The sequence below is a fragment of the Lissotriton vulgaris genome, chromosome 8, assembly GCF_964263255.1.
Source record: "Lissotriton vulgaris chromosome 8, aLisVul1.2, whole genome shotgun sequence".
NCBI lineage: Eukaryota > Metazoa > Chordata > Amphibia > Caudata > Salamandridae > Lissotriton > Lissotriton vulgaris.
This window is the reverse complement of record NC_141696.1, coordinates 1388677930-1388695762: the sequence shown is the minus strand read 5'-3', so window position 1 is coordinate 1388695762 and position 17833 is coordinate 1388677930. Positions and strand designations below refer to the sequence as shown.

The 17833-nt window shown below is 45.7% G+C and overlaps 1 protein-coding gene across 2 annotated transcripts in view; it reads right to left on the bottom strand.

Annotated features, from left to right (window-relative positions):
• Nucleotides 1-17833, bottom strand: part of CHAF1B (chromatin assembly factor 1 subunit B) — a 337605-nt gene that overhangs the window by 137328 nt on the left and 182444 nt on the right. For both annotated transcript variants that reach the window (XM_086935399.1, XM_086935398.1), the window contains exon 5: nucleotides 12718-12821. In XM_086935399.1, the coding sequence (XP_086791525.1) occupies nucleotides 12718-12821 (104 nt within the window). The remainder of the gene's footprint in view (nucleotides 1-12717; nucleotides 12822-17833) is intronic.

Genomic DNA, 17833 nt, shown 5'->3' with positions numbered 1-17833 from the left:
CCAGGAGATGCCTTATGAGGAAGTCAGTTTACGGAGTGGGAAGGAACAAGAGGATATTGGTGTCATCGTGATCATGTTGACACAAAGGAGAACATGGCATTTCTCAGTATCACACTCCTAAAGTACCATTTGTGTTGAAAACTCAAGATTCAAATAAGGTAGTTAACACAAACTGTGTGGCTAAGTAAAGTCTAAAAGAATCAATGTGTCCACCACATTGTGTTAACCTATCTTTTCCCGAGGACAGGCTAGTTGCGGAAATTGTTGTTGGACCAGGGTTCAAAGCGCCAGGATGCCCTTGGTGGTGACAGGCTGCGCTCTACAAGTATACCACAATACAATACAATACAATTAATCACATCCATTCTGCCTCTTTCTAGGATAACTACTGATAGATTTAGAGAGCAGGAAACTAGTGAGACTAATAAAACTGGAACATAAAGCCTCCCGATATCCACAACCAGCTCAACATGAAGTCCAAGGTCTTCGACCCATCTAAAAATTAACACAATAGTAATCTTGCTGTGATCCCAAAAGATATTGCCATTAAGTAATAGGATACTTCAGTGCTTCATCATCGGTAAAACACTTTCATTTTCAATAATTTTCAAAGTGAAGGAACTAGAACTAGAGCCTTGCAAGGCCCTCAAAAACCACACCCTAACTTGAAAGCTGAGAGTAGGGCCAGATTTAGTGGTGAGACTTCTGAAAAAAATATTAAAGATGCCCAATTGTACAGTAGGTTGTAGAAGAGCAACCCTCATACAACCTTATGGTATTGATGGAATGGAAACGCCTTTCACAGGGTAATATCGGTTCAGTTATTGATCAACAATGGGAGCAAGACACAAATCACATTCTTTTTAAAAGGAAATGCTGGTCTGGAAAAACTGCAGATGGAGGGAGAATATTGTATCCTGACACAAACCATTTTCTATAAAAGAAACTCATAGGTTCCGGTTTTTCTCTAGGGATTGTATTATAGCCCTCTGATACTTTCTCCACTGGGCTCTCAATTTTGCAACTACTTTTCTTTCAGTTAATGGAATCCATCTCATCTCCTCCTGTCCAGTTCCCCACACCTCCTTCCTTAATAGAGTGCAGGTGAAAGTTTGCACTATTTGCTTTCATTATCTTGCATGTAACTTATGTAATCTTTGCACTTTATTGTTCACTAAAGACTAACTGGCTGAAGTGTCTTGAAATAATATTTGCAGGCATATCATGAATTTATTACTTTACCCGAGAAGTGAGCCAGAGGTCTTTTATACCACCTCGTTCCAGAAAGGTGTCCAACCTAGATTAGGATTAACAGTAGGGTTATAAAAAAAGATACTGAAATCCTACGTGAACTAAAAGAATCCTCTTTATTTTAGTTGAAGTACCTCAAAGGGACAGCCCAGTAGCACCCTACAGGAAAGGTAATCGCAATACCAACGGTCAACACTCTCGGACATTCTACTCAAATCAGGAGGAACTAATCAACTGATGGGAAAAAAGAGGGGCCGAGGAAAAGTAGAAAAGGCAGAAACAAGGACAATTAAAAGGCATCTCTTTCCTATACAGCCAAAAGAAATGGCAAAGGTCATAGATATTTATAGAGTCTAGGTATCAAAACATCTTCACTTTACAACCGCAGAAAAAAACATAAAAGGTAAGAGTTCATTTAACACAGTCCTTGTGACAACAAGGTGTAATAATGACCCTCTGAGGTGACGCCGCACGAGGAAGTGACGCCGCACGAGCGCCCGGAGGCGCTTGAAAGAACGGAGCGCCCGGAGCTCCGGCGGGACATTTCCAAAAGCCGTGAGGTGAACGGCCAGCTAGGACAGCAGACAGCTTGCCATTCCAGCGCTCCAGCGCCTTTAACAACGCCGTGAGGGAAACGGCCAGCGCTAGCAGCGCTCAGATCCATAGCGCTCCAGCGACCACCGATACTACAACACCCAGGTGCCCCGGCGGCGGAAGTGACGCCGCACGAGCGCCCGGAGGCGCTTGAAAGAACGGAGCGCCCGGAGCTCCGGCGGGACATTTCCAAAAGCCGTGAGGTGAACGGCCAGCTAGGACAGCAGACAGCTTGCCATTCCAGCGCTCCAGCGCCTTTAACAACGCCGTGAGGGAAACGGCCAGCGCTAGCAGCGCTCAGATCCATAGCGCTCCAGCGACCACCGATACTACAACACCCAGGTGCCCCGGCGGCAGAAGTGACGCCGCACGAGCGCCCGGAGGCGCTTGAAAGAACGGAGCGCCCGGAGCTCCGGCGGGACATTTCCAAAAGCCGTGAGGTGAACGGCCAGCTAGGACAGCAGACAGCTTGCCATTCCAGCGCTCCAGCGCCTTTAACAACGCCGTGAGGGAAACGGCCAGCGCTAGCAGCGCTCAGATCCATAGCGCTCCAGCGACCACCGATACTACAACACCCAGGTGCCCCGGCGGCGGAAGTGACGCCGCACGAGCGCCCGGAGGCGCTTGAAAGAACGGAGCGCCCGGAGCTCCGGCGGGACATTTCCAAAAGCCGTGAGGTGAACGGCCAGCTAGGACAGCAGACAGCTTGCCATTCCAGCGCTCCAGCGCCTTTAACAACGCCGTGAGGGAAACGGCCAGCGCTAGCAGCGCTCAGATCCATAGCGCTCCAGCGACCACCGATACTACAACACCCAGGTGCCCCGGCGGCGGAAGTGACGCCGCACGAGCGCCCGGAGGCGCTTGAAAGAACGGAGCGCCCGGAGCTCCGGCGGGACATTTCCAAAAGCCGTGAGGTGAACGGCCAGCTAGGACAGCAGACAGCTTGCCATTCCAGCGCTCCAGCGCCTTTAACAACGCCGTGAGGGAAACGGCCAGCGCTAGCAGCGCTCAGATCCATAGCGCTCCAGCGACCACCGATACTACAACACCCAGGTGCCCCGGCGGCGGAAGTGACGCCGCACGAGCGCCCGGAGGCGCTTGAAAGAACGGAACGCCCCTCGCCCCCGCGAGTCGCGCGCGGGAGCGCCCGGGGCTAAGCCCGGGCAAAGGGCGGGCCCTCTACGGCCCTCATCGGCAGGAGGAGGCAGGGGCAGGGCCCGACCCCCTGTGCCATCAGAGACACGCCTACAAGTAAGACTCTGCTGTTGTCCCTGTGTTAATTGTCAATAGCATATTATACATAGAGTATGTCTAAAAAGAAACCTGCTGCTTTGCCCGCAAATACCCTGGACAACTATGTTGTGCAAACTGTCAAGAAAATTAACGAACAGAGGAGGGAATCACTCGGGCTAAGCCAGTCACCAGACTTGTGCAGACTAAGCCCTACCTTACCACTGTCTACCGATGATAGCCCTTTCGGGTTGGTGGAAACCAGGGTCTCACCAACTGCACCACCTATCATTGATTCTAACAGCCAGCTATCGGTCATGTTACCATCCCCTGTTATTCTGGACGGAGACTCAGAAAATGTTATAGATTCAGACCCAGAAACTGAAACTGGTCCTGTGGAGGATGATTTACCACCGACTGAGTACACACCCCGGCCTGTGCGCACCTGTGTGAAGAATCAGCGGAAGCAGGGCGGCCCAAGGCCAAGAGTGAAAAGGAAAAGAACATTATCCCCAGGTCCTTCGAGAGCTCCCCAAAAGACTGTTGGGGAAGGGTCTATAAGAAACAGAGGAGACGATGAAATGTTGAGTAAACTGCTCGAGGTTGTAGAGGGTAAACTTATTGAAATTGTAAAACCTCTGATCTCCAAAATCGATAAATTGCAGGCTGAAGTGAAAAGACTTGGAGGTGTGCAAACTAAACGGACGGAGGAAATAGGCAACCTTAATACTTTATTAACAACGAGAAGTAGTACCGAAGGGACTAACCTAGTGGGAGAAGGGACATCTGGTGTGCTGACTAATCCAGTACACATGCCGGCCCCGAAAGTTAATCAACCTGTAACAACAGCAGAAGGGCGTCCGTTAACAGTAAATTTACCGCAAGCACAAGTTCACGGTACAGACCCACTGCAGTTTATTGAGGAAGCCTCACCCGTTGTACTGGTGTTAGCTAATGTACCCCTTTTGGATGACGGTATCACCGAGTCATCTAGCTCTCTGAGTAGTAAGGCCCTCCATTGGCTCTCAGGTAACATGAGGTTAGCACCTGGAGGGTTACAGCAACTGGCGCATGATATTAAAACAGTTAAACGTGTCCCTTGGATAGGGAACCGTCCCAAAAGATTTAAAGGGGACTGTGTGGCGGTAACATTTGCACACCCCGATGTACTTCCAAATGTCTTAACACATATTCTCCCGCCTCAGCGTAGAAGAGGTACGGTGGCCCCCTAACATTAAAATTCTTTTATGGGGAACAGCATAATGTAACCCTGCCAAAAACGCCAGCACTAGGATGGGACAATAACTTAAATATGCATAACCGCTGGGCTACTCCTCTAGTACCAAGCCTGCTATTACATAACAGATTTGATGCCCTGTCTGGTCTTAATAACTGCGATTGACAAGAGGTTAGTCACGAGATTGCCGAAGTGTTCGCAGGAGCAGACTTAAATCATTCCCCAAATTCTATAGATGGTATATTGCCTAAGTCTGTGGGTACTTTTTGTAATACCGTTAAGGGGACATCAACATCTTGCCACATTGCCAGTTGGAATATAGCAGGACTAGTTTCCAAATTTGAAGTATTAGGGTGGTTAGAACTAATTAGAACATTTGATATCCTTTGTCTACAAGAGACCTGGTGTTTAAATTTTAAGGGCCTTGATGGTTTTGTAGCATATGAACTACCAGCAGTAGCAACTACCTCAAGGAGGGCCAAAGGTGGTTTGCTGACTCTGATTTCTGTGAAAATGCGAATTAGGGTGAAGGAGCATATCACCGTGGGCAATAACTCCCAACTGCTGTGGTTAGCCGATGAGGCAGACAAAAATATTCTGTTGATAAATATGTATAATAATGTTTTTGATGCTAGTAGATATCTGGTTATCTCAGAATTAGACGTCGCAATCAAACAATTGATGAAAGCTTCTAATACAGTTTTTGAGTTCATATACGTTGGAGATTTTAACATTTCTGTTTGCCCACTCTCTAATCAAAAGTTGTGTGGCACATTGAACCGTGTTGGAGAGCCAGCCACACATTTCCAACACAATATATATGGAGAAACCCTGAACTCTTTCCTATTGGCCCACGATATGGAGATCATAGAGATTGAGCAGGACGATAAGGGTGATAGCTTGCCAACTTTTGTGGGGAGAGGGGCGAACACTGTAATTGATTTTATTTGCATGTCTTCCGAACTAGCTATTTTTAGTTCTGGTGTCAAGGTTGTAGACCACATGGTTAGTGATCATAACTGTCTTGTTATTGAAACTAGGTTTTGGGAAGCTTGCATAACACCAGATAGTAGCCCTATCACAAACATTGAGGTACATAGGCCAAATGGATTCAGAATAAGGTGGGCCGGGGATAAGGCTGAGGTAAATTCAAATTGCATTATCTCAGGCTGCTTAAATGACATCACATCAATAATTGATGAGAATTCAAATATGGAGGCCTGTATTTTTCACTTTACAAAAATCAATGTTTATTAGTGATAAGTTTACTAGGGTTGCTGGAAATTCTAATAATAAAGCAAGGGGATGGTTCAATAATGCATGTACTGTGGCACTGAAGACTCTAAAAAATGCATTAACCATTAAACCTAGAGATAAAACAGTTGTAGCTAAGCTTAGATTTGACTATAATTCAGCTCTTAAGCAAAGGAAAGCTGAACTACGTGAGGAAGCTTGGGAACGTTTTGATCAAGCGGCTGTCTCGAATAACTGTACTCTTTTTTGGGCAGCAGTTAACAGCCCCTTTTTAAAAGATGACAAACTCCCAGTGTGGACCTCAAACGTAGGTAAGGAATCATGGGTACAGCATTTTTCTGGCATTTTTAATCCTAAAACGGTATTGTTGCCGATAAGTTGCTCTTGGCCAGTACTTAGCCTGGATATCACCTTACAGGAGGTCCTAAGTAGTATCAGGGCCAGTAAGGGCGGAAAGGCCCAGGGACCCGATGGTGTCCCAGTTGACGTATACAAATTTGCACCTGACACTTGGGGGCCAGTACTGGTCAAAGTTTTTAACGCCGCTGTTCACTGTACTATCCCGTGCACTTGGTCTGAATCAATAATAGTTCCGATTCACAAGAAAGGGGACCGAGGAAACGTCAAAAACTACCGGCCAATCTCATTGCTGGATTCGTCCGTCAAGATTATGAGCCGTGTACTCCTCGTCCGATTAGAAGAGTGGGCAGAGTCTAATCAGATAATGACAGACTGCCAATACGGGTTTAGGAAAGGAAGAGGTTGCATTGAACAATGTCTAAACCTGGAACTCCTGATAGGGAAATACACCCGAGCAAAAAATGGGTCACTCTACCTTTGCTTCGCTGACCTGAGCAGCGCTTTTGACCTGGTGGACCACGCCATACTATGGACTACCCTGCTAGAAATGGGAGCACCTAGGGAAATTATATATTTTCTGGCCCGCCTGTACGAGAGACTCAGCTCGAGTGTCCGGTATGGGCCTTCGGGCGAATGTACAGATAAATTCTGGGTCAGGAGAGGTATTAGACAAGGGTGCGTTCTGGCACCCCTGCTTTTCACTCTATTTATTAATGAAGTAGACTCGATCCTTAAGAAGGCACCAGCGGACGCCCCTAGAGTAAACACAAGTACAATCCCCGTGTTACTCTATGCGGACGACGCTGTGTTGCTCTCTAGGACCCCCCGGGGTCTACAGCTCTTGATGGACAAATTTGTGGCCTTTATAGAAAAAAGAAAGCTGGTTATTAACAAGAGCAAGACATATGTGATGGAGTGTGGAGCTAGTAATGTCAAAACTAAAAAGCCCTATAGGTATCACATTGATGGCCAAGTGGTGCAGTGTGTGGAAAATTTCTGCTACCTGGGGGATACCTTTTCCAAAAACGGCCGCTGGGATGTCGAGCACAAGGTGGTGCGCGACAAAATGATCAGGAGTGCCAATGGAATATTTGCTTTTGCAAGTAAACTAGGTAGTAGAAGGCCTAAGGTAATGCTTAAGATCTTTGAAGCCAGGTGTCTCTCGGCTGCTCTCTACGGAGCGGGGGTTTGGGGGGTATCCAGGGTAGAACCCTTACAGGTAGAAGAGAATATATTTTTGAAAAAATTATTGTGTCTCCCGACATCCACTGCTAATAGTCTGGTTCACAAAGAATTAGGACTACAACATCTAAATGATCTGTTACTGTTGAGACCTTTGATGTTATGGCGTTCGGTCTGGATGAAAGACGAAACCTCATTTAATAGGGCTATTATTGAGGATTGTTTACGTCTAGACTATTTTCTCAAAATCCCATGGATTAAATACATAATTGAATCCTTTTCCAGTGTGTTTGGGTTAAACGTTACATTAGATCACGGTTCTGCCTCGGATCTCTCTAAAGAGAGTCTGAAATTAACTTTTTTAAATCATTGTGCAGAAAGACGAGCCACGGATGATCTCAAACTTTCCACCTGTATACGTTACAATCAACTGAACGAATTTGTGGGCCTACACCCCTACCTCCCCCAGGTGACCAAAGGGCAACATCGGTTTGTCCTCACCAGGATGAGGATGGGTACGGTCCACTTATTGGTTGCATTTCCTGAGATTAAGATGCGCCCTATAGGTCCATGTCGGTGCGACAATTTTTCAGAACAAAGCACAGAGCACTTTCTACTTGTATGTAACCTCTACGGTGAATATCGTAAATTCTTTTTAAAACCTTTATTTATTAAATTTGGAGCAAGAAGTATCAAAGCGGCAATGAAGTTACTTTTTAATTTGCATCACCCTGACATCTGTTTTTATACGGCTAGTTATATACTCAGGGCCATCAGCTCTAGGAAAAGCATGATTTTTTAAGCTATTAATTTTAAAGTAATTTATTTATTGGAAACCTTTTTAAAAAGAGCATTATTTGACACGTTATATGTATTTTACTGTATTCTTAGCGGATTGCGATTGTCATGTGTATTTTTTCTTTTAATATGTATTGTATGTATGTACTTTTATAGACATGATTTACATGTTTCCGAATAAAGTTTTTGACTTGACCCTCTGAGGTATGAACACCTGATTTAGGCAGACTATCTTGAAGCCCTCTTAAGACAATTATCACTAAGACCTTGCATATTAAGCCTATGTGCCACCACTAACTATTTCCAAGTTCATCAACATTTCTACAGTTTTTTTAATCCTAAAAGGACTGGTAAAAACAGACCCTGTGGATATCTAATGTCTTGACATGTACCATTTCTCCCATGTTCCATTTACTTCCTATCACACCATGGGTCTGATAGTAATCACTTTGTATAAGAATTGACATTCTCACATCCGGTTTAAAATTCAGCTTCTATTCACCAGTACACAACTCTTCCCGCAATAACCAGGAGGGACAAATCTTGGGGCTTAGTGGTCTGTTTTACAGAGTCACAAAAGGGGAGACACTTGTAAAAGTAGTTGTGGTACAGTGGACCTAGATCATATCCCCTCACCACATTTTCACAAGATATCCAATTCATAAGGGACCTTTGTAAACATTTTTCTATTTGCTTGTGAGAAATGCAATGCAGTCTTGAGATGTTGTTCATTCCATTCAAGTAGTACGTTTTACATAGGCTTCGATGTGAACTGAACCCAATTATCCTTTATCAAGTACTCTGAGGCACCCTTATCCATGAAAGTGTTTAAGAATTCTATAAGAGCTTTGGCGTGGATCTGGTGTACAACCAAGTTAACATCCACCTGGAGTGGTACTCAACCAGGACAAGGATCCATTTACTCTCTAGACCAAAACTTCAACAGGCCCACAATGTCCAGTGACAACTTTTCCCAGGGTCTACTGGAGAAATCCACAGGACTATGGGGTGACTTGCGAAGAAATGTTGCTGGAGCAAATTATACAATTCTTTTTTTTGGTTCTACCGCACAAACTATAATCCAGACTGCCAGTGCTGGGTGCAAAATTGTACTTATAGTTAGGTTCATACCCCAGTGCCTTTCATGGCTGAGATCCACTCATTTGTCCCACGGGGCTAGGAGGAATCATCTTATCAAACCCCATTAGTTTGCCACTTAACTATAGTCGAAAAATAGTCAGGAGCAACATTCCGGGGGCAGGAAATATATGCCCTAGGCCTAGGGTGACATTTTAACCTTCCATATGGAACCATAACCTGGATATTCATGGTGAGGACTGCTCAACACCCTTGATGCATGGGATGGGTTTTATGTACACAGGGTGTGGCATTGCTTTTCAGTCTGATTAGGTGCTGGATACTTTAACAAAAAACTGATCAGGGAAAAAAAAAATCACATGCATCACCACTCCCCAACCTCTTCCTACTAAGAGGACAAACTCTAGGACAGGCTAGTCAGCATAGTGATCCAATCTGGTCCCTAATTCCTTATGGTGTCTCCACCCAAATAAATTGGGCCCCATTCTGTGACATAAACCTCCCCAACAATAGCCCTGCCTTTGAAATTAATACGCATAACTAAAATCCGAACGAAGGGGAATGTGATCTCTATTGTATTGCCCTAGTTTAATAGCAGGTGTTTCAGGAATATATTCCTCTTTATATGAAAACATATCATACATTTTCATGCCAATGAAAGTAAAAGCTTAACAAGAGACTGCAAATGTTTCTACAGCATGATCATCGAGAAACATCTAAGACTTCACATTTTCTGTACAGCTCACAACACATAAAACAAGCTTGCTAATTTCTTTACTCCACTCTCCACAACATTCACTTGTTTTGCGGGCTGATCTTTCCACATGCGGTCAATGTGAACCCCAACACATTTCCTCTATGACGTGGGGGGTGGGGTGGAGGGGTGATGGCATAACAAGAAATGCTATTTGCAAAATGTTCAAGGTTATCACTCCTGAAACATTAAAGCTATATCAATCAGCAGTGTCTTTAAGATTAGGATGTTTGGCTAACAAGGTCACTAGAATTTTACGATTAGTACAGGGTACAATTTGGTCCCAAATTGAGGAGTCAAAAAGGTTCCCAAATTCACATGAGTTGGCTAGACCTCTGAAAACGGCAAAATAACTCGTTCTATTTAATTTTATCACTAAAATGGTCTTCCAGTTTTTTGTAGTGATGTGGAAGACATCACCTGGCTCATCCTTGAACCCTTCGTTTGTGAAGCGAAACAAGTTTGTGTAAAGAACTTTTTTTTCACCCCCTATGGTGATGAAATAGGTCTCCACTGCTTTTTAGGTTTCGTCTTACAGACTGCTTAGGAGCGGTCTTTTTCTATTTTGCTAGCCGTATTGTCCGCTTACAGTGGGCCTAGAGCCTGCCTATTGCTTTCCATTGGTTGCTTTCAATGTCACTCATTTGCTAACTTTTTATTCATTAGCATGTGTGGACTTTCCTTCCTCTGCTTGTTTTTATCCCTTCTCTATAGCATGGGCTCATTACTGTGCCTTTTCACTGCTTGCTTTTTCATCCACTAATTTTTTTTTTAACACTCCACAAGAGTGCATGTGTTCACCAGAGGTCTCCCTGGTGCTTCTCTTCCCCTCACCATGCTGTGCTCACACCCATGTAGTTCTCCTCGCACCTGCATTGCTTTCTCACTTGTGCCTTCCCCCATTCCCAGCGCCACATTTCTCTTGCCCATTTGCTATTCTCCTCTGCACTCCACGCTGCTCTCCCTCCCTACTCTTTGCTCCTCCCTCCCCTGCTCTCTATATTGCTTGTGGCCCTCCTGTGTAAATTCAGACCCCACATATTACTTTTATGCCCTATGGCCCATGTTGCTTTCCACAACATCTTGCGCAGTTTTTATTTTATGCAAATCGGATTGGCAAAGATTTTTTTTTTTTTTTTTTTTTAAAGCAGCCTTGTCATTTTGTAGGCACGCGCATGTGTGGTGCGCGCACCTATAAAACAATGTTATAGACCTTTTTTTATCAGATTCATGGATTCCAAACATAATGGATATAAAGTAAAGATGGTATGGTTGCCAAGGCCCACATGATTTGGCAATGGTTGTTTCTCTTATTGACTTCACAAAATCCTCTAACGAAATGTCGGTCCCAGCACTGTAAGTGAGGAGAACTGAACTCCACCCGTTTACTATGAGGAGACGAAGAGGAGGAGGGTGCTGAGCTGGACACTAATGAAATCAAGGTAAGTTGATACAATTATCCCAGGCACTGCAGAGCTAGCACCATGAGCAGAGAAGTGAAACTGAATGCTTGGCAATATTTTCCTCACAGATGTTGGTGCAGCATGGCTGCGACTGACTGGAATAGAGCGTTGCAAATTCAGGCACAGCAGGGATACCATGCCGCACATAAACTCTACGGGCTCTTTTAACGGTGCTCACTATCTATCATCTTTTCGCTAGTATTAACGGAAGCGAAGGAACAGAACAACGCTACACTAAAAGCAGTTAAGTCCAAGAATGAGAGAATGAAATGGTGACAACTTGTGCAGAGCTTCATGGCAGAGAAGTAGGCTGAATATATAAAGTTGAAACAGGAGGATAGTCTTGGTGCTCCCACAAGCTCCTCGCAGCCTTAGGGCAGGACCTTAAAAGTGCAAAGGCATACAGGGCTCACAATTCATGTGTGGCAGCACATCCAACTCCTACAGGGTTCACATGGAAACGAGAAAAAGACTTCAGGATACCAGAGACAATAAAGGAAAGATCCAATATTCCCTGAACAGAGGCAACGGTCTATAGTGGTCCCCTGCACAGGCTAGAAAAGATGATTGTTGCTCATCTATAGTGTTTCAAAGATGGCACTGGAATCCCAGATGAAGTAAACAATCCTCTTTATTTCATTATCAAAAAACCTTGGGGACCCAGCCCAGTAGTCGCTCACAGGAAAGGTCCTTATGACAACTCAACATTCGCCAACATTCCACTTTAGTCAGGAGGAACAGAACAAGAGATGGGAGGAGAGGGACAGGAAAAGTAGAAAAGGCAGAAAGAATGCAATAGGGAAAATGGGCAGTTACAACAGGGAGAGACATTGTTCAGAAGATCTTCAGTCCAGCAAAGTAGTTATACATATTCCTCCTATCCAAATTCAGTGGGCATTGATGAGGAAATTTACTAAAGAAAGAATCTAACCAGATTACAGTATCCGTCCGAAGAAAAATCTGAAAAGCTTTGGTAATAGCGTAGAATGTCACCCTTCACATTCTTAAACAACAGCTGCCCTCCATCTTTTTCCATTGAGTACTCTGGTGCCCAGTGTTTCCAGTCACAAGGAAATCTGAGGTGGGAGTTCTCCATTAAGCGCCGCGTGGAATTAGTCTAAGAATATTGTACATGATTAGAGCTTTGTAAAAGAGAAATAAAAAAACTCTGAAATAACTAGGGCACCAGTCTGCGGTTCAAAGACAAACAGCAGAGAGACCAAGTCCAGAACCAATTTTAGGAAAGGTAAGCAACCAAACTTCTGTACAGTGCACTGGAAAAAAAGATTAATTCATAAAAAAAAAACTCCATTAAAATACCTGGTACGATAAGCTAGCTTTATCAGCCACATTCACAAAGACATCCCTGCATCAACACCTGCATATAAATTGTACTGTTATTGGTGAGAGAACCAAATGGGGGCTTACGCCCAGCGGGTAAGAATGGATGTTTAGAAACACCTAGATAACAAATGAGGAAAATAAATTCAAATTACCTTTATTAACATCCCACATGATGGCGGTGTTGTCAACTGAGGCAGATGCCATATACTTCCCATCCAATGTCCAACAGATATCATATACATCTTCCAAGTGCCCTCTGCAAATAAATAATTTTGTTGAAAGCATTTGCAGTACTATCTATTAAAGAAATAACATTTTAAGAGGACTACAGAACTCAGAAGCTTTTCTCAACTGTAAAAAAAAAACATTACTCTGCTTAAAATATTTTACTAAAGATATCCGTCGATTGAGTATAATGAACCAGCTTTAGTAGGGAAAATTTTAGTTCAAAATCAATAGGAAGGACATTTTATATGGACTGTGATACTGCCAATTTCTGTAGGATATTACACCATTAACTAGTGTAATGTCCTAGGAACTCCCCTCGCTGCTTCCCTTTCAGTGAAAAGCTTAGGGGTGGTTATCAACTCTGATCTCTCACTTAGAGTACATGTGGGGGCCGTGATATCTGCTAGCCTCTTCCAACTGCGCAAAATCAGAAAGATTTCCCATCTGCTATCTCACGCAGCCCTTGTACAGGTAGTGATTGCATTGGTGCTCTCACGCCTAGACTTCTCTAACTCCATTTACATTGGGCTACCCCAGACCTTGCTCAACCTTTTGCAAATGATCCAGAACCAGGCGGCAAGGTTAATTCACAAACAGCCGAGATGGCAATCGGCTAGGCCCTTGTTGCAAAAACTCCACTGGCTGCCTGTAGCGCAAAGAGCTGACTTCAAGACAGGCTGCTTAGTTTTCAAAGCACTGCACTGCAACAGCCCAAAATTTCTCGGTAGTCTGATCACAAAGCACGTCCCTACCCGTACTTTCCGTTCAGCCCACCTTCACTTACTCACCATTCCCACCATCAAGTTTAAAAGGCAGAGAGGCCGCAGGTTTTCGTTCCTTGCACCCAGGCTCTGGAATTCCGTCCCCCTCACAATTAAGACCTGCGGCAACTTATTGGGCTTTAGAAAGGCCTTGAAAACTTGGCTATTTGTACAAGCCTGCTAACCTGGTCTACCGCAACAACATCCTACATAATCAGCGCCAGGGACTCCTATACCAAACACCTAACGTTCGAGTCCATACAGGAAAGGCGGGGCACGCGTCAGGGCTGCCCGTTGTCGCCTCTGCTCTTTTCATTGGCTATGGAACCACTGGCGGAGTTGCGGAGGATGCAGGGTAACAAGTGGGGCATTCCACTGACAGATGGCGTACATGCAGTCTCGCTGTATGCTGACGACCTGCTCCTCTACGTCAGGGACCTCACGCAGATACCCCCGGGGCTCACCGGTGCCCTCCGAGAATTCACATCCCACTCGGGACTGAGGGTCAACTGGGGGAAATCAGGTGTTTACCCCTTTCACCCAGAAATGCAGGAGTGCGCAGTGCAGTTGGGGGACACAATACTGACATGGTATGCCGGCACCTTCAAGTACCTGGGCATTCACATTTACAGAAACACGGCAGACATATTGGATGGTAACCTGACTCGGGCCATAAACTCCTTGCGGGCCCAGATAAGTTTCTGGAGCACATTCCCACTAAACGTTCCGGCCAGAATCACCCTGTCGAAAATGATAGTCTTACCTAGACTCCTTTACTATTACTCGAACATACCGGTGTATGTCCCTGCTCGGGTCTTCAAAGACCTGGAGACCCTAGCGCGAACACTCATATGGAATACAGGGAGACCAAGAGTGGCCCTGCAGAAATTATATGCCCCGACGTCCTCGGGGGGGCTTGCGGTCCCGAACCAGGAACACTACTACCTCGCTGCGCAACTCCAGTGGGTGGTGGCCTGGCTCGCGGGAAGAAACCTGCAAGACACGGCCTCGACGACCCCGGCCCTGACTCAAGCGGAGGCCCTCGCTATGTTCCAACCCCTCAGCAACGCAACCCGCGGGACGCAACTGCACCTCGCGGTGGCACTACGATGCTACAAACGTGCACTAAAACTGACTAAGGAGACTACGCCCTACGCCCCAGCCCTTCCGCTGGAAGGGATGCCCAGGCCTGGAGGTGTGGTGACTGCAGCGCGCCTGACCGACTGGGTGCAGGTGGGACTTGAGACAATGGCGGACCTATATGACGACGGCGCCCTGGTTCTGTTCGAGAGGCTAGTAGAGAATCCGGCACTGCCAGTCGGACAGTTCCTGTTCCATGCATCTCTGATCCGAGCCCTAACGAAACACTGGGGCGACATGACTGAAGAACCTCAGACACACCTCTTGATACACTACTTACACGTTATGGGGGCAGGGTCGCACGTAATCCACTGGCTAACACAGGCGCTAAGGTCCCACACTACAAGCTCCCTACAGTCACTGAGAGACAGGTGGACAGCTGACAGGGGAAGGGACTGGTCAGATAAGGAGTGGAAGAGGATCTTGGAAGGCCCACAACACATCCCCCGCAACTCGAGATTCAGAATAATACAGTACTACATCACACACAGGGCATACCTATCCCCGGACAAGATCAACCGCTATTTCGGCCTAGATACCTCCAGCTGCCCACGATGCGCGTTGCTAAATGCAGATCTCCTGCACATGCTGTGGGCATGTCCCAAACTGCGTACGTACTGGCACGATGTCACTACACTGTTGACGAAAGGGACGGCAATGGAACTTCGTCACGATTGGGACACCTGTGTGCTGGGCCTACTTACCAGGACAAAACACAACAAAGCCCACACGAGGTTCTGGGATCTGGGACTGATAACCGCCAAAAGGCTCATAACACGTCACTGGAAAGCCACAGACGAAACACTGGAGTGCCTCCCTCATTTACTGGGCAACTGCAGAAGGCACAGTGTTACGCAGGGAAGAAACAGCGGGACGGAGGGCCATCCCGATAGCCCAGATCTGGGAGGGTTTCCTACAAGCATTCACCAAGGCCTGTCACGTTAATGGGGTGATGTGAGATGATGGCCACACTGCCCCCCCCCCCCCCCATGGCGTGAAGGGACACTTTGGGTAGAATGATACACAGCAGCAGGGAGGAGCAAGTGCCACACTCCTATAGACGTGAGCTACCACCCCCGCGGCCTCTCTCTCGCCCCCCCCCTCACCCGCCCCCCCCCATATTTCTCCCCCCCCCCCCTCCACCCCCCCTGGCCGGAAGGGGCCACACACACGGCTGACCCCGGTGATGCAGCCCCGCCCAGGACCTTGGAACTCCCACACACCACCCGAACCGTCGCCCCGCGACCACTAGACAGCACCCTGCGTAGCCACTATACCCCGACCTAGCACGTCAAGACCCATACTGCAGCACCCCCTCCTCCCCGCCCCCCCGAGTTAAGGTTCATTACACCCCCAATTCCTTTACTATTTCCCCCTGTTGGGTCAGAAATAATTGTAGCAACCGTTACCCCCCGATTGCCCCTGGTGGGATCGACACTGAGAAATAGGTAGTACTACAATGATGGAGTGTACATTATGGTGCATGTAGAAACTGTCCCCATTACAGCTGATGGTGTTATCCACTTAAGAGTGCATTTATTGGGCTTTCTACCGTCGTCATCGCTCGCTCAGATATTGTAAGAGCTACTCGAATCACTGTTTCTTTTTCCCTTTGAATTATACACACAAGAAATGTAACTGTATGACAAGTGTTTCAATAAAACAGATTTTAAAAAAAAAATACATAATCAGCGCCAGGAAACTTTTGGTGACAGTGCGCTTCACAAGCTCCTATTAACATAACATAACTAGTAGAAAAAGTCTGTAATTCAGGGCTGTGTGCAGCTTTGCATCCCATCTATAAATAAGCACATTCTGTGCATCCACCTCACTAATAGGCAGTGAACAGAGGATAGGGACAGAGTAGAGGTTTGGCAACAGGACAGCACATAGGAAAGTTCCTCAACATTTCCAAAAACACGACCCTATCCTACTCCATCACAACTATTTTATTCCCAACGGGTGCCACACAATTTCAAGTAAAATAAAATAAAGGGTACTCCAGTTCTTAATCCAAAACAGTTAGTGTTTCAACAGTATTCATATAGCACTTTCCATAGCTTGCAATGCATAAAATGTGTTCTGGGTAGTCCGGCTGCACTATTTATAGCGCTCCATAACCATGCCAAGACTGAAATGCTCAACTTCCACATCTAAATTCCTCCTTATTTCCTGTTCGGAATCAACACTTCCAATACAATAATGGATGAACTCACTCAACATCCTTAACAGATAACCCATCATTGTGGACAGTGCCACATCATTAAGGGTCATCCTAGTTCAAAGACGGCTTCCATTCACAAATCAACACTATGGCTACAAATGTGAGATATGAGAGTCTTTTCTGGGGAATCCACCGTTACATTCCAGAACAGAACTTGAAATCTTATTCAATCACTGGTGCCCTCCAAAATTGAATATTGTAACTCTACCCAAGGCCCATCCCATTGAAATCAATTCTCAATTCGGTTGCACACTTCATCCTTGTGGCCAAAAACAATTGCATTTCACCTATGATGATCACTCTCCGTTTGTTACCCATTGGAAGGCAGGTCCATTTACAATACAAGACTGCTCCTTACCCATTGAAGCCAGGCCAATTTACAAGACTGCACAAGGCCTTACACTCATTCACTGCCAGTTACTTGGCAGACAATCTTAAATTCTCTGATGGCACTAAACCATCACAAAATGCTGAAGCTCTGCTGCTTGAACCTCCGATCTCTAAGGAACAACTCTGGCACAATCCTTCTCCGAAAGCACAATCAGACTTTTGAACTCCCCACCCCCCAAAACTATGCAATACCTCTTTTCGGATGGTCTGCAAAATGGAGCTGGAAGCCCTTCTCCTTGAAAGGCATTTAATCGAACGACATCCTAGCTTTTTCATTTTGGGGAACATGCTCTTTCACTTCAATGGATCCGCCTCTGACCATCTGGTTTACTGCACTACCTACTTCCCATCAGATCCTGCCTGGTACTTGACATACCTATTTCTCTGAACAGTAGCAATTCTGTGCCTTTCTTGGTTATCTGCCATTTTATTTTGGATTTTGTAGAAAGATCTTTTATTGATAAGGGGGTAACGCTGTAAATTGTACACTTAAAAATGCATGGATAGATTGGACCAACAGTCAGA